The sequence below is a fragment of the Haemorhous mexicanus genome, chromosome 3 (assembly GCF_027477595.1).
Source record: "Haemorhous mexicanus isolate bHaeMex1 chromosome 3, bHaeMex1.pri, whole genome shotgun sequence".
Taxonomy (NCBI): Eukaryota; Metazoa; Chordata; class Aves; order Passeriformes; family Fringillidae; genus Haemorhous; species Haemorhous mexicanus.
In genome coordinates this window covers 87,227,773-87,243,927 of record NC_082343.1, presented here as the reverse complement: position 1 = coordinate 87,243,927, position 16,155 = coordinate 87,227,773, and the positions used below count along the sequence as shown (strand labels likewise).

Sequence of the window (16,155 nt, the reverse complement as noted above, 5' to 3'; positions counted from 1 at the left end):
TCCTGCAGATGTTTTTTTAAAAACCAGGCTTCAAAATCAATCTGCAGTGGTAAATTTTGAGCAGAGCTATGTTTAATTTAAGTAAAACATAGGGTTTCTGTAAGCTAGCATCCTAAAATGTCAGAATCAACTAAATAAGCCTTCACTTGTAAAGGCACAGACCAAAATGTTCTGGCCTGAGTACTGCCTTGTTTACAGTGGGTGAAAGTCAGGAGAATCCCATTGTGCCAGGAGTATCCCATTGTGACAGCAGGCTAGATTGGCACAGCCAACGATCCAAGTGCATGCATCAGGTGAGATGATAGCAAATAATACTCCAGATAGTAGATAGTAGATGATATTCCAATGGTCAAACTCTTCTCAGCACTAGAGGAGGCAACCACTTGGGTGGGCTGATATCCCTCCCTCCAAGACATAAATTGGTTAGCAATCTGCCCTCAGGCAAGTAGAGAGGGGATGTGGCCATAGTGCAGGGGAAAGCCAAAGACTTACTACACAGAGGCATCCTCACATAACCCCATTAAAGCAGATTTCTTCTCTTCTGCAGAAAGGCAAGATGCCAACCAGAAGAGTTCTAACCCAAAACAATGGTTAGAGGACCTTTAGCCAGAGCACTCCTGAGTCCCTGATATAGGATAATGCCAACAGGTATTCACATTTAGTCCCTTTAATATTCTGTCTTTTCCAAAAGTTATTCAGTTAACACTGTGAAGAAATATCTTATTATTATTCACTCAACCTTCCCCTGCTGGGTTTTTTTTTCTGATACATACTTCGTTTCCTAGAAAAAACTAAGATCTCAGATTTTCAAGTCTGTTTCAAAGGTCACACTCAAAAAATCTTGGAATGTATAATTTCAAAAATGCATGATACAGCATTAAATCTCCTGAGGACACTGAGTCTTTGTTTCTGTCAGGATGGAAGCAGCACTACACTGTCTGACCATTACGTAAAGCATTTGTGATAGGCTAAAAATCTCATTGTAAGAAAATGTCACTTGAATTTGTACTATTCTGTCTGTAGGAGGTCATTCATTTCTAAAGCATTCTTATGTTACTACAGAAACAGCAAAAAAGAATCATTTATTTAGCAAAGAACTGTTACTCATTTTCTGACCAAAAACAAGCCGGCCTCCAAAATCCCCAAATCTAAACTATAAGAAATATATACAATGGAAAATCACTTCAAACTGAAAATGACCCAGTTATGACAACTTTTTTTCATTTCTTGTTTTGGTACAGCCTAATTCTCACAACACAAATAGCTACTCCTCAAACAGTACGGAAGATTTGGGCCCTGTATTACTGAAACAAAGATTCTCTTTCTAAAGCAGAAGACACAATGACATAATTATCTCTCAAATTTATTTATACTCTCCTGAATAGAACACAACATGCCTCTTTTTGTTTATTCTAAAAAGCACAAAGATAAGAAACAAAACAGGCTGACACCTCTGCTAATGCAGACCAGCAACCTCACGTATGCAAAAGAACTTAGTTCTTTTTTACCAACAGCATGTCTAGCCTAGGATCTTCACTGATACAAGTGGAAATACTTGGAAATCTCTCAGTGCAAGCAAGATGGAAACCTGATTACTGAAAATTTTTCTGGAGAAAAAAAAAATGAACCAGCCTTTTTCTAAATTTCTCTGAAATTTGTATTTAAAAGTGTAACTTTCCTGATTACAGTCAGTTACTCAAATATTCTTAAAACTTTTATGCAAACTATATAGGCTGCCAGCAAAAGGACACATAAAACAGATCTTCAGCTTTCAAGCTTTTCAGACATTTATTAGGATTAGGCACTTCTGTATTGATTGCTTAATCTAGCAATTGATTCTTTAGTCTTTAAAACAACTGCAATTTATGAAAGTTAATCTGCTTAGCAGCTAATGTACAGTATGTTCTTTTCATCTGACAGCATGCATTTGGGCAGAAAATCAAATTCTAGCCAGACTTAAAACCACTTCTCTTATTAAAAAACCGATTAGAAAAACAGTAGCTCTCACAAACTGCCCACTGTCTGCTGCATTTAGACTCACTGCCTTCACCATGTTTCTCATTGTATTTTATTTCTGGTGTATGAGGACTTGGGTAAAGATCATACAATCCCAAGCAATATTGAAAGCCAAATGGTTTGTTCGGAGTGTTTAAAGATAAGAGAAAGGCTTTTCCCTAAGACATTCCATGGGTGTTTCTTGCTTGTTCTTCAATATGTATTACATAACATCAAATATAACCATCAGTGCAAATTTGTTTAGTTCCCCCAGCTGTCACAAGCCCTGTTCCACCCCAAGGCTAATGGCAGCCTTCACTGATTTAATTTACTTTAGCAGTTTCAACAACTTTGTGTGAGCTAAGGGGAATCATAGCCAAAAAAGTATGTCTGAGGAAAATTTTTCCATGGCACCTTTATAGAAGTGCTCCAACCAAAGCTGCCCAGTGATAGATTGCCATGCACTTTTGAAAGTGAGAGAATAAAAGTGGAGAGTTTTCTACAGCACATATTTTGCACATGCAGTTATGTTTAAAGCAGAATGAAATATAAAGCTCCAGAATTTTCACCTCTGGATGGTACTTCATAACTGTAGACAAAATCAGCCAATGACTGAAAGAAGTCATATAAAAGATGAGAACAGTATAAATTTCCTAAAATCTGGATTACTGAAAAAGGAAAGCATACTCCTTCAACAAAGGGGCAAATACATTGTTTCCCTTTTCCTGCTCCAAAAACACACACACACACAAAAAGAAATAAATCCATTCTCTCTGAATAACAATTACCTGGTAATGGAACAGCACGCAGAAATGAGTCATTTTCTGATTACTCATTTGCTAAACTCTCTACTCTGTGTTGTCTGTGAACAGTTCATAAAACACTGATCCTCTGGCATGTGTTTATCTTTGGGCTGGACCAGAGAGCTATGCAAACAGTTTATAAAAGAGATTATCTACAGTTACTTGGGGGAATATTTGCCCTCTCTGTCTTATGCAGAGAAGCAATAAGGGCAAGCATATGCTTAGCAAAAAGAAAAACACAAGGAGAAACCAAGATTACCTTAATGGTAAATTATATCAAGTACACAGAATAGTTTCTGGGTTTCTGTGGATTGATTTTCCCATGAATCCTGAAACAAACAAACCACTTCAAAACACTGCAAAACTACCATGCAGAGCAAAGCAGAGGAATAGGGGGCAAATTGTAACTGCTCCAAAATATTTTGGAGACAACAAACATAACTGAAGGGCCTTCAATGAATTCCTGGGCAGACATGTCGATCCAGATTAGGTTAGAGCAGACTAAAAATTTCTGGTTTTTTTCCTCTCTGCTGAAGGATGAGTTACTCTCTTGTCTGAGAGTAACTGCCCATGTGGGTTCTACTACTACATGCAGAACGAAAAAACTCATTACTGAAAGCAGGAAGAATGCTTGCCTACATCCTTAATCACAGGAGACCATTTAGTGATTCAGTAAAATTCCATAAACATCTGAGAGTTTGGATTTTTCATTTCCTGCCTCTTGACTATAAGAGAGTTGGAGAAGGTACTGTATCCAACTCTTCTTTTCTCACTTTTCTATTAGTGCTGAAATGTTCCCTACACTCAAACTCACTCCTCTTAGGCTACATATCAATTCCATGAACTAGGCAATCTCAAGCCTAGCTCCTGATATGATGAGCAACTATGGCACCACTGCCTGAATAGGTTTGGTGAGAATTCATATGGTGAAGACATCAAGTAAGCCCCATAGGGATTCCTGATACAGAAAAATACTTAAGTGCTCAGTCTTTCTGGGTTGTTGGCAATGAAAAACACACACCACACTATTTTGTTTCTTAGACACCATGGCTCATGGAAAAACTAACTAAAATACTAAACACTTTTTTATGCTTCCTTTCACAGCTTTTTTGTCATTACTGTTGATAAGTTTATTTCTCCAGAAGTTAAGACCTGTCCTATTTCCAGCCTCAGTCAGACAAGTTATTTCAGCTACTCATTAGTCAAGTATTCATTTCACTGACCTATGTAACTTTTCATCCTGGTCCAACCATATTTATTTTAGCTTCCCAGCCAGCATGACATCTCTTTTCATGTAAATTTCTATAATGAGCTTTGACATTTGAATGTTACCTTTCAGTTCCAAAATTGCAACTTTTTTATTCATAATTGTCTGGATTTCTTTAAAGGTTTTGTTATTTCATCCTTCACTGTGGTAAGATAGGGGCATATAGTGAAATACTGTCTTATATGCTGCAACAAACATTCTGAAAACCCTTCATACTCTTAGTCAGAGAATCTTTTAAAATATCTACAACTATGTTCAAAGAGTCCTGGCCTAATTCAAGTACTTTTATTGCCTCATGAAACTGCAGATATGATGATTACTGAAATACACGGTAGATATTCCATGAGTAAATATCATTAATTAGGTCTTTGCTGTCATGCAAAAAGAAATGCATATTCTGTTGCTTTCCTTTGATCACCCAGTAAGGACTGACATCTCCACAGTGCTTTTACTAACATTTGTCTAACGAAGAAAATTTAAGAGACAGTTTTAATATGAAGAGTAATGTTTTCTGAAGAGCACCCTGATAGGATTTTCAAGTCCTGCTGAATCTTCAAAGAATTTAAACTTGAGTCATAAAGCTATACATGTCAAAATGGTAAGTAATACTTAATTTGGTTTCCTCCCAGCTGAAGAACTGGATAAGAAGTCATTCAGTTGAGTGATAGGATGCTCCTTTATTCGTATTTATCCCAAGCAAAAATCTGTCACTGAATTTTTAATGTAATATTTTAATTCAGTTGCTTAGAACAAAATTTCTTTCAGAAATGCTTCTGTGACCTTTTAAGTCCAACATCCATTTTAAACTTCATCTGGTTGCATATAAGCCTATTCCTAAGATAGAGGCAGGTATTCTTTTAAATTATTTGGCTCTTTAACCAATGTTGAGAATGTTTTTCTTCTTATTAACAATTTAGCAATACAGAAAGTCCAAATAAGAATCAGAGCCCTTGAGGACGACACAGGGCAGGGAGCTCTGAAAGGACAAGACAGTCTGTACCTGAGACTGAATTCTGTTTTTCTGATGATTTTGGCTTTTGAATTCTACTGTATTTCATTCACTGCTCTCTCTAGGATGTGTTTTAACTGAAGCTCTGGGCAATTGAAAGATTTTTAATTGCTCAAGTTTTATGATAGGATAAAATGCTAAGCTTACTTTATGAATTTGAAACACACTTGATTTCTCCACAACTCTATTTTATAAGGAGCTCTCCTAAGTTTACTGCAAACATACTCAATGAAGATGTTTCCACCAAATGTAAACAGCTAACTTGGTCAAACCTTTACTAAAATTTGAGGTATGTCCCCAAGGAAGTGAAGCATTCAGTCTGTTTAACGGTGAGACAGAGGCTTCTCGAAATTTGCAAAGGAAGACTGAGGCATTGCCCTACACACTGATAGCACAAAGGAGAAAGCAGGGCTGTTGGCTTCCTATGTCTACTTGAAACTCAGTTTGTTTTTCTTTTGAGGATGAAATTTGTACTGCTGTATGGACAGTGGCTCATGTTCAGTGGAAAAAATAAAGGAGACTCTTGCCCAATATATTCTGCAGTATTGTGAACCTGCTGGGGTGTGGAGGTGAATTCAAACTCTCCCACACAGCACAAAATCTACATTTTCACCCTCCCTCTTCCCTCCTAAAAATGTTAGAACTAGGAAGTGGCAGCACCACCACCAACAGGGAAGTTCATTACCTCCTGATCATCTCTGGCTTTTCTGGAGGCTATGGGCAGAATATTGATACTTGATCTCATTTACCTGAATCTCAGCAATGTTCAGGGCAGGAGACGGGCTCTTTTCTCCTACAAAAGGAGCTTTTTGGACCCTGCATTTGTAGTGAAAGCAAGGGAGTTAGGAAACTTTGAGCATTAACTGCAAGGAGCCTGATTCTCTGACAGCTGCATCCATCAGAGTAAGCAGGACTCAGGCAGTGGGACACTCAGGCAGTTGGTGTCTAGATCTGCCACTTACTCCTTGTATAGTCAGTGGACAGAAAAATGTTCATTTGAAGGAAAAATGAGATCTCAGATGGACTATCTGCCCACTGGAAGTATTTGCCTTTCTTCGTCAATCACAGAAGAATCCTAGGGAGCCCATGATGCAAACTGCAGTTTTCAAGTTCCTACATTTTAGTATGAAGAATTCAGCACATTGGTGAATCATTGAAACTGATTTTTAAAATTACTTTATTTTACATTTTCCCAATAAAAATATATTTTCTGGATTTTTTTGCAACCTATGTCATAAACAAAAAGTTGAACTAGTGGAGAAACTGAGAATCAAGTATAATCCTACTGTAACTTGACTAGCATCAAGAGACAAGCCTTAATTCCACATAATTCATCCACAAGAAGTTTTCAAGTGTAGTGCCTACCCAGCTGCAATGCCAGATTTCAGCAGTGCATCCCTGGCCAGCACAGAGCAGAGTCACACTTCCTTTCAAGGCCTACAAGGAAGCTTTCCCTATCCTCTGACAATCTACAGATCACACTGAGAATGCTCACAGAGACTTAGTCTGGGAAATTATCTGCTCAATGTCAGAGAAAGAACAGCCTTTCCTCCTCATAAGAAAGCCTTTGGGTCTGACTTATGCTTTTGCCAGCATTCTGTTTATGGTTAGCTTCAGGTTCTTTGTTTGAAGCAGGATTTGACTCCGTATGCCTAAAACCACGTGTTGTTTCTCTGATGCAAAAATGGCCCCTGAACATCTTTCAAACTCAGTACTGTAGAAATGCTGCAAATTTTCAAATGGATGAGATACTTTAACCCCATTAATTAATCCTGTTACATTAAGAAGAATATGCCACTAAAACAGCTTGGAAGATAAGACAAAATATTTAATGGAGGCTGGTACAGAAGTACAGTCAGTTGTGGTTGGCGCTTCTGCCAATAGCTTTTTCAAGAGACACAGAGTCCCCTCCACAACTAGTGATTTAACCCACTTCTTTTTCTCTAAAGACAGAAGGTTTGGAAAGTCTGTGTAAAGTAGGAGAGTGTCTATGTCTATTTTTCATTTAGATATTACTTCTAAAGAAAACTTGGGTAGATACTTTAAGACACCATAAACATTGGTCTGATAATGAATAAATAATAACAGAAACAATAAATAATTACCTTCAAGTGTTTCTCCTTCTCCAGAAAGGGCATCTCCTGCTCCAGAGGCATACAAGGCAGACACAGTCAGTGCATACCTAGTGGCTTGGTCCAGGCCTTTCAGCACTTTAGAGGTAGTGTCACCTTTCACAGTCACTTCCTTAGTTTCACCTCCTGCGACTGGCGTGTACGTTATAAAGTACTGCTGTACTTTGCCAGGAGCGGCACCCCAAGACATCTTCATTGTTGATGTTGTAGCATCAGAAACTCTCAAATCCCTTGGATTTCCTCGGACTGCACATGTTAAAAGATGTTGAAAAAAAGTTGAAACAAGCTTAATTTCTTGGTTTCTCTTCAGGTTAACACTACATAGGATTTTATGCTAAAAAATAATTCTCTAATAGGCTGGACCAACACTGCTACAGTGTACCCTTACTGTAATCAGAACTGTACATTCCCATCCCCACCCTCCTTAGGCAAAAATGCACAATAATGTCCACTTAATTATTATTTTTTCCCTGTTAAACCAGGCTCAATCCTGGAGCACTTACACATACTAGCACCTCTAGATATGCTCAGATTCAACAAAGATCCATGCTGAAGTCACTGTCTTCAGAATCAAGTCAAAGATGACAAATGAAATGTGAAACTAACACGTTTTGATTTCCTAAAGAGGTCTTTTTGATGATGACTTTCATGGATCAGTGAATTTCAACAATGATCAGGACAGTCATACTTTTGGTATTCTGGATTTTGTTTAATAAGGCATGATACATGTAAAAGGATCATGCATTTTCACATATGTTAAATCTACAGTGATAACTTGAGAAAATTAAATGTTACACTAATTTCTTGCTAAACATTCAGCACAAAGTGCAAACAGAGTCTGAATTTATATAAGGCATATAATTTATATCATTGACAATATGAAGAATCATGGGAACAATTAATTTAACATACAAGTAGATTCTTCACCCAAGTTTCCGTGCCATATCAGGTTCAAGACACTGTATTTTAAAATGAAATATTGCAATTTTGAAAAATTCTATTGTCTTACATTATCTCTCAGCTAGGCTTGAACAATGATATATCTCTCTGTTCATCTAGGGTAATACATATGGACTATATGGTTTATTCTCCTTTCAGAATGAATATGTCAACATGCAGAGAGTTTTGCTCATGCTTACGATGTTCACAGCATTGATCATGTACCTTCATCAGTTTTTGCATATCCATTCAACGAATTCCCAGGCCCAGACTGATACTCAGGAACAACAGAGACTTCATATCTTGTATCTTGGATCAAATTCTGCAGAGTAGTTGATCTATCATTTGCTGAGACAGTCACTTGTCTCCTTTCTCCTCCAGAAAGTGGTCTATAAACAAGCCTGTACCGTAGGACATTTCCTGGAGCTGGAGTCCAGCCAACTACAAAGCTATCAGTAGTTTCATCTGTAATCCTTAAGTTTCGAGGAGCACCTTTAACTACAAAAAATATACACATGTAAGTTGTAAATATTTGCCTTTAATGAAGAAGTATCTGAAGCAAAACCATGTCAACCATTCTGTTAGTTCATCCAGTTTACCAAAACTGCTTATATTGCCCTCCCATTGCTTTAGGGTACACACATCTTTTGCAATTTCTGAAAATTTAGGATCATAGTTACATTCAGCAGTGGAACAAAGCTGTCTCCAAAAGTACCTTCATCCCAGTTTATACAACTGCTTCTGAAACTTAAGATAATCTGACTGTATTTAGTGGTAACAGTAGAACTGTGTCAGGGACATTTGGGCATAGTGAGGAAACTTCTTAACACAACAAATGGTGTAAGTTCCCTTGCTGCAGCCCTTTGCTTCTGCACCCCTTCCATTTACAGGTGGAAAATGGCAGTTGTCGGATACACCTGACTAAACACTCAGCTATCCTATTTGCAAGAACAAACAAGAAACAAAGAGCAAAAAATCCCCACCAAACCAATCCTATTTCTTTGAATATTTCAAACCAAAAATACATTATTTGAAATATGAGTTGCATCTAATGTTTAAAAAAGGTTTCTTAATTCAGTCTCTAATTCAAAGAAATGGCTTGTTATCTTAGAAAGTAAAGTAAAAAAAAACTGTGGGGAATCCTTTAACCTAGCCTGCTCCTTGACAAAAGATACAGCAATTCAGATGAGCTCAGTGGGCACAGCAAAAAAGACTTGACTCTTCCAACAGAAATAAAATCTACTGTACTGCACGCTGCCTAGCGGCACATCACATTGTCACTTAAGGAAAAAAAGTTCTGGTTTTTTGTTGTTTGCTATCTATATTCTATAAGTACTGTTCTTCAAAGTTAAGAGTGGAGTAATTAATAATCCCAGTTTAAAAAAAGAAAATTGTTTTCTATTAATCAGAAACACAATACTCAACCTCAAACCCTTTAAAAGCCTGAAAACAAAGTTAATTGCCAAGAAAGCCATCTGGCTCAAACTGTTAGCTAGATCTGCATGGAGAACTGCTGATGTTTACGTGGCTGTAGAAGAACTCTCTCTTCTGAGATGTGCTGGGATATCATCAGATCACAATGTTAATAGTTATTTAAAGTAGTATCAGTTACAAATGGGAAGGCAGATTATTTTTATTAAATCTTTTCCTTCTCCTGTTCCTTATGCACACAAGCTACATGGTCTATCAGCCAAGAGTTTGTCTGTTTTCCTAAGGGAAAATTATGTGTGGCCAAAATATTCTGACTCGTACAGTCATGGAAATGTGCACACTGACAGTGAAACCTGTATCTTCCAAACTTAACATCCAAACTAAGCAATTTTATAAGTGTTTATTTCTATCAGTCTTAAGAGGAAAGAGCAATCAACAAATCTTCAAGCTGTTTCTTTTGCTCCCTTGGAACCATTTATGTCACAAAAGGTCACAAATGACAGCATGGAATAATGAAAAAGAGTAGATCAATATTTTTAAAAGCATGATTTAGAACAGACTGAGTGTTCAACTACTGGAATAGAAAATCAAATCTACTTTAATGCTGCTCTTTTCAATCAGGAGAAATGCATCATGGCAACTCTATCAAGAAAAAGTAAAGCTACCATGCTAAAATTTACAGCCACTGATCACATAAAACACATACTGACATCAATGGAAATTTTGAATCAGTTATTGGATCAGACCATTGAATTTCTGATTAAAAAAAACAGTTAACAAAAACTCAAGGCCTTTTAAGCCTATTATATATAGAACAACTTTTCTATTGGTGTTAGATGTAGACATAGCAAATTGCATAGGCACACATTTGTCTTTAAATGTATTGAAGTCAGCATGTATTCCTGCATCAGTCTCATAACTACTAAACAGAGTAGAATAGAACTGAATAGTTCCATTGGAAAGCATCTACAATGTTTATCTAGTCCAACTTGAGTCTATATTGACAACAATTCATGCCACAGAATTTCATATTGAGAGCACACTACTTCATTTGAAGGCAGGCCACTGCAAAGGAACACAGCAGAGGAACACATCCAACCTCAGAAAAATTAAAGTGCAGTCTTTGCAACTTAATGCTTGCATATTATTAGAATTTTAAATCTTTACTGAATACATTGAGATACAATAATGTTCTCATCCTGCCTGGCAGAACATCTTCTCAGCCTTACTTGGCTGCTCTTCATTTCCCTGTTCTCTAGCTAAGCAAATTCTTATTTGAACATAGGACTCCCTTGTGTCTGAGAATAATGGGAATCCTACCTTCTAAGGTGGTTTCCTCTCCATCCAGGGGTGGGCCATCACCATCTTCATATTCAGAAATCACACTGACTGCGTAAGTAGTTTCAGGTAGTAAGTTGGTGAGAACTGAGCTAGTACTTGAAGCTGGCACAGAAACAATGAATTCATCTCCACCGACTGCTACTTTATATTTAATGAGATAGGACAAAACCTCAGGTCCAGCTGGAGACCAGCTCACTTTGAAACTCTCTGATGTTATGTCAGAAAAGACCATGTTCTTTGCAGGTACGTAAGCTGTATGGAGACAAAAACGTGCATATGAGGCATACGTGCCTGAATATGTTAAACACAAAATTTCTACCATAAATAATTAAATGCTCCTCAATAATATGATTTATTCTAATTGAACAGATATTTTTTTGCATGTGCGCAAGATTTGTTTTCTACACTTGCTTATATCTATCAAATTTCAAGATCATATCTCAGCTGCCTAAAATCATTTACAGTAAGTAGAAGCACCAACTCCGTGATTTCTAGATCAAATGAAAAAAGTCCATCTAAAAAAAATATATATTTATGAAAACTTAATTTGGAATCTGATTATCAAGTTGGGTTCCCTATTTCATATGTCCAATGAACAGCAATAACATGTCCTCAATGGAAACTAAATATTGTTGGGGTTTCTTTCAGATCTTGATTAAAAATAAGACAAAATAAAAACCAGTATTTTTTCAGGAATGAAGTCAAAGGGGGAACAAGGAATTTGACACGAGGCACAAACACAAATCTGACATCCTGGGCTTGTTTTGCTTGGCCTATTCAGCCTGTCAGTGGGGATCTTAAAACTGTTCAAGCCCTCTAAAACAAAGGCTGCTTTGCTGGTTTGTTCTTCAAAGCTATCCTGAAACAAAACGTTTAATTTTAAAGAGAACTGGGCTTTCAACAATGGGGACTTTTCAATGTTAGTGTCCTACTAAGCATAGGTAGGGATACTGTGGGTGCAACTAATCATAAGCAACTTTATCTGAGCAAAGTTGGCAATTTAGAAAACTTTTGAATGTTAAACATTACCCATGCTGGCCTAATTTGGATGCATGTGAAGACTTTTATGTGCTCTTCACTTCTATCTGTACAGTTAGATTGCAATCACTATCACCTAGCATCTGCTGTCTCAAGTTGTCTTGTCTAAGCCCATTTCAGAGAGCCATTACTTTTACCCTAAAACTTAATCAAATTGCCCTCTAGAGTTGTTGGACTTACTTCATTGCCTTTGAATATCTAAAAGACAAGCTTGGACTTGCCACCTCATTTTGTAGAGCTAAAAAAAGAATGCTCTGGTAACTGCTTTACTCAAGACATTGAATGCAAAAGCAGAGTGTATGAACTAAGGTCATTCCAATTGACACATTTTATTAGCTTTTTAGATACCTAGCGGGGTAGGGGAAAAAATTTCTCCAATATTTTTTTTTTCATTTCCATTTATCCATTAATTTCACCTGTTGCTTTTAATATATTTGAAAATGAGAAGCAAATCCCCAGTTAATAAAATTATCATTTGTACATGGACAATTTCATAAAAATAAATTCTTTAAGTAACTGTAAGCACAAAAAATTGGTTCAGATCCCCTTTTCATTGCATTTTCTACATTCCTCTAAGTAATAGTAGTAGCTTACATTTTCTCCTTATAGCAGCCAGCTCCTGCTCAATTCGTAGGCAGACAGACTGTGTAAGTTCAAATGATATTCTTTGAAAAGCATCAAAATCTTCCACTGTGTAAACATGGGTGTCCGCAGGAGGTGACGCGATAGCTTCCAACTCTGTACGCACTGCATCCTTCACACCAACTGCAAATATTTCTACATCTGCATCCCTCAGCTTAATTGCAGGTTCTTTAAAAGCATCTGATGATTTTCCATCAGTGATAAGAATCATTACTCTCGGCACGTTTGGTCTTGATCCTTTGCTGGTAACAAATACCTTCTCCCTCACGTATGTCATTGCTTTGCCTGTGTTGGTAGATCCACCTCTGTAGGGGAAGGTGTTAATAGCCTGAATTATGTCTTCCACTCTGTTGTATCTGTTCAAAGAAAACTCCATATGGGGATCTCTGCTGTACTGGACAAGACTTATCTGTACTTTTCGAGGTGATATCTCAAAGCTTTTAACTAACACTTCCAAAAAGGCTCTTACTTTTACAAAATTGGCGATACCAATGCTGTAGGAACCATCCACTAAAAACACAACATCAGCTTTTACATCCACACCACGTGAGCATTCTGCAAAGCAAAAGAATAACCGCTGTAAACGGATTTTTAATAGCCACATAGCATTACAATCATATCTGTAGTTCGTGTATCACACACAACTGCTCATAAAAAAAGCAAACTATGCTAAGCAAAGCTGTGCCTCAAAAATAATAAAGGCATGATATTAAAAAAAGCATCAGAGGTTTCATCAATGAAGAGCTACAATTTGAAAATAAGGTAGTTCCAAACTCACCCACTTGAACTTTTACTTGTTGTGTTTTTTCCATTATGGTTATTGGCTCACTGGGGGTCAGTCCTTTCATTGCATAAACATTAATTTGATACTCTGTGTCTGGAGAGAGATCTTTAACATTCAGAGCAGTTGTCTGAGGACCCACACTCAGTACATGTTGTTTTCCCCCAGCTATCATTGGAATGAACTGCAGACGATAGCCAGTTATTTGGCTTGTGGATGGATCCCAAGTGATTCTAATAGACTTTGAGGAGACCTGAGTTGCCACCAGATTTGAAGGAGGCTCCACCACTGAAAGAAATCAAAAGCAAATCCAAAATATTAATTACAATTATAAACATATTTTCTTAACAGTTTTTATTTCTGAAATAAGTTCAGTTATCTTTGATTGATCTTTACTAAAAATCACTTTTGGGGTTTTTTTAGCATAAATAGACAGAAATTAATTACAGGACAGTCCAAATGAGGCATTAGTGAGCAGGCAAAAATATGAGCGATGCATTTGTGGTCCCCCAAGTACAGCATAAGTTCCAGGAGAAGTGTTGCCCAGCTCTAAAGCTGCTTCAACCAAAAGTGAAGGAACCACTCACAGGAACATGGTAGAAAGTGTGAACAAATGCAGACTTGAGCAGAATACTACAACAGCAGAGTTGTCTCTAGTGCCATTTTTGTCAAAGAATAACTAGTTATTAAAACCTTACAGGGCGAGAAAGCTGCAGTGATACAGCTTTGTGTCTTTGTTTTCTCAGTTTTCTCCAGTTTTCAGGCTTTGGTTCTCTATCCTTTACATATTTTGACCCTTCACCAAGCAATTTTTTTTCCTTTTAATACATTTTTCCACAGAAGTGATGGCTGTGTCCAAACTGCACATCACTGTGTTGCCTTTGAAAATATGGAATATTGGAGCTCTTCCAAATATGCTATGGAATAATGGAGCTATTCCAAATATGCTCCATCACGTGTTCTGTTATCCTGCATTTAAAGACACAAAACTGAAACCAATTTTCTGTACTTGCTAAGTGAGGCAATGGATGAAACTCTAGAAATAAAGCAAAGGAATTAGGGATAGCCTCCTCAATAGATATTGGGATAAACTGAAGCTACAAATACTTTTTTGTAATGGGTCTCACCTTCTTCCCCACTAACCAGTTCACCTAGTTGTTCATCAACACCGGAGCACACTTGCAAGATAATTTCATTCTGTATGTCCACAATTCCATCAAAATTAGCCACATTGAACACATGCTTCAGTGACGGCTGAGATGCAATTAGCTTGAGTTCCTTTGCATCTGCTGCTTTGATACCTAGAAGTTATAATAGACAGGGCTATGGTTAAGTAGCCATAAATACAGACACTGGTGAATGTACTTGTGAAGTACCAAAACATGCTGGAGTAAAGCTGAGTTTAAATTAGTTCTGCCTTCTGACATGATCAGTAATCAAACTACAAAATAATGATTAATGAAATGAGGTGGCAGACTTAATTTTCAACCAGGGAAAACAATGTGGTGTAAGTGAGAATGAGGCCAAGGTTGAAACTATTAATCATATTAATCTCCATGCAGGAGCTACATAATTACCATCAAATTAACACAAGTGGTGTGTTCTACTCTGGAGGGCACAAATCACCAATTTCAAGGCATACACATGAAAAGAGGAGCATAATGAAATTCTTCTACCACGCTGTCTGCAAAACTTATAAATTACCTTTAAATGAAAGTTAATCTCTCAATCATTAGAAAAACTCAACGTACCCAAGGAAAAAACTTCAACTCCTATGTTGCGAAGCTCTCTTGCAGGAATTTCTACATCATCTTGAGCTTTTCCATCAGTAATGACAATGGCTACTTTGGGAAAGCCTTTTCTTGCTCCAGCAGACTCAGTGAAGGTGTTTTGAACAAGGTAATCAATAGCTTCACCTAAAACCAACATCACAAGTTGTGTCTTTTTAGACTTGTATGAACTAGTATTTAAAGCAAATTTGAACTGTGAAATGAAATGCTGAATAACCATGTATGTGGGAAATCTGTACCTGTCATTGTGTTGCCACCTTTGTAAGGTATCCTTTTAATTGCATCAATAAGATCACTTCTTCTGAAATACTGATTTAAATTGAACTCTGTTCTTGTATCTGAACTATACTGAACAACTCCAACTCTCGTCTTTTCTTCCCCAATGTCAAAAGCTGATACAAGGGCAACCATGAAGTCCAAAATATATCCGAAATTATTTCTTCCTACACTCCATGAACCATCCACCAGGAAAACTAAATCTGTCATTGCACTTATGGAGCATCCTGGAACATAACAGGGAAAAAAAGAAAACCAATTCTATTAGCAAATTAGCAATTGCTTTCTTACAAATCAGTGAGAAATGTCTAATGGAAACTTAGTAGGTAAAAGCCAAAGCAAACAGATATTTAAAAGATTGATCTTATCTGGGATACTTTGCTTGGGGAAACATTACTCACGTAAGTGAACACCCATATGAGTTTTCCAACAGCCATTATCAAAAGGGAACTGCTTTGAGACACCTTTCATGCTAATCCACAAAATCTCTTATGCCATAACAGATGAAAACACCCATACAAAACTTTTTGCAATGATTTGATGTTACAGAAAAATTTTATTTTGTTACCATTTGTGCCTCTCATCTTTATCTCCCCATTGTAGCTGCACAGGTTCTTCTGCAAAGCCTTTTATCTGCAGCATGACACCTTTTGTTGATAGGACCAAGACACTCATGGACTTGCTCAGGTTAGTTGCATGAAATCCCTAGTT

At 37.1% G+C, this 16,155-nt stretch overlaps 1 protein-coding gene across 4 annotated transcripts in view; it reads right to left on the bottom strand.

Annotated features, from left to right (window-relative positions):
• Nucleotides 1-16,155, bottom strand: part of COL12A1 (collagen type XII alpha 1 chain) — a 100,046-nt gene that overhangs the window by 70,585 nt on the left and 13,306 nt on the right. For 3 of the 4 annotated variants that reach the window (XM_059842602.1, XM_059842601.1, XM_059842604.1), the window contains exons 6-13: nt 15,408-15,671; nt 15,130-15,294; nt 14,506-14,679; nt 13,376-13,666; nt 12,550-13,152; nt 10,897-11,169; nt 8,371-8,643; nt 7,180-7,452 (exon numbers count right to left, since the gene is read on the bottom strand). The exons of the other annotated variant lie outside the window; for it this stretch is intronic. In XM_059842602.1, coding sequence (XP_059698585.1) covers nt 7,180-7,452; nt 8,371-8,643; nt 10,897-11,169; nt 12,550-13,152; nt 13,376-13,666; nt 14,506-14,679; nt 15,130-15,294; nt 15,408-15,671 — 2,316 coding nt within the window. The remainder of the gene's footprint in view (nt 1-7,179; nt 7,453-8,370; nt 8,644-10,896; nt 11,170-12,549; nt 13,153-13,375; nt 13,667-14,505; nt 14,680-15,129; nt 15,295-15,407; nt 15,672-16,155) is intronic. 4 annotated transcript variants of the gene reach the window in all.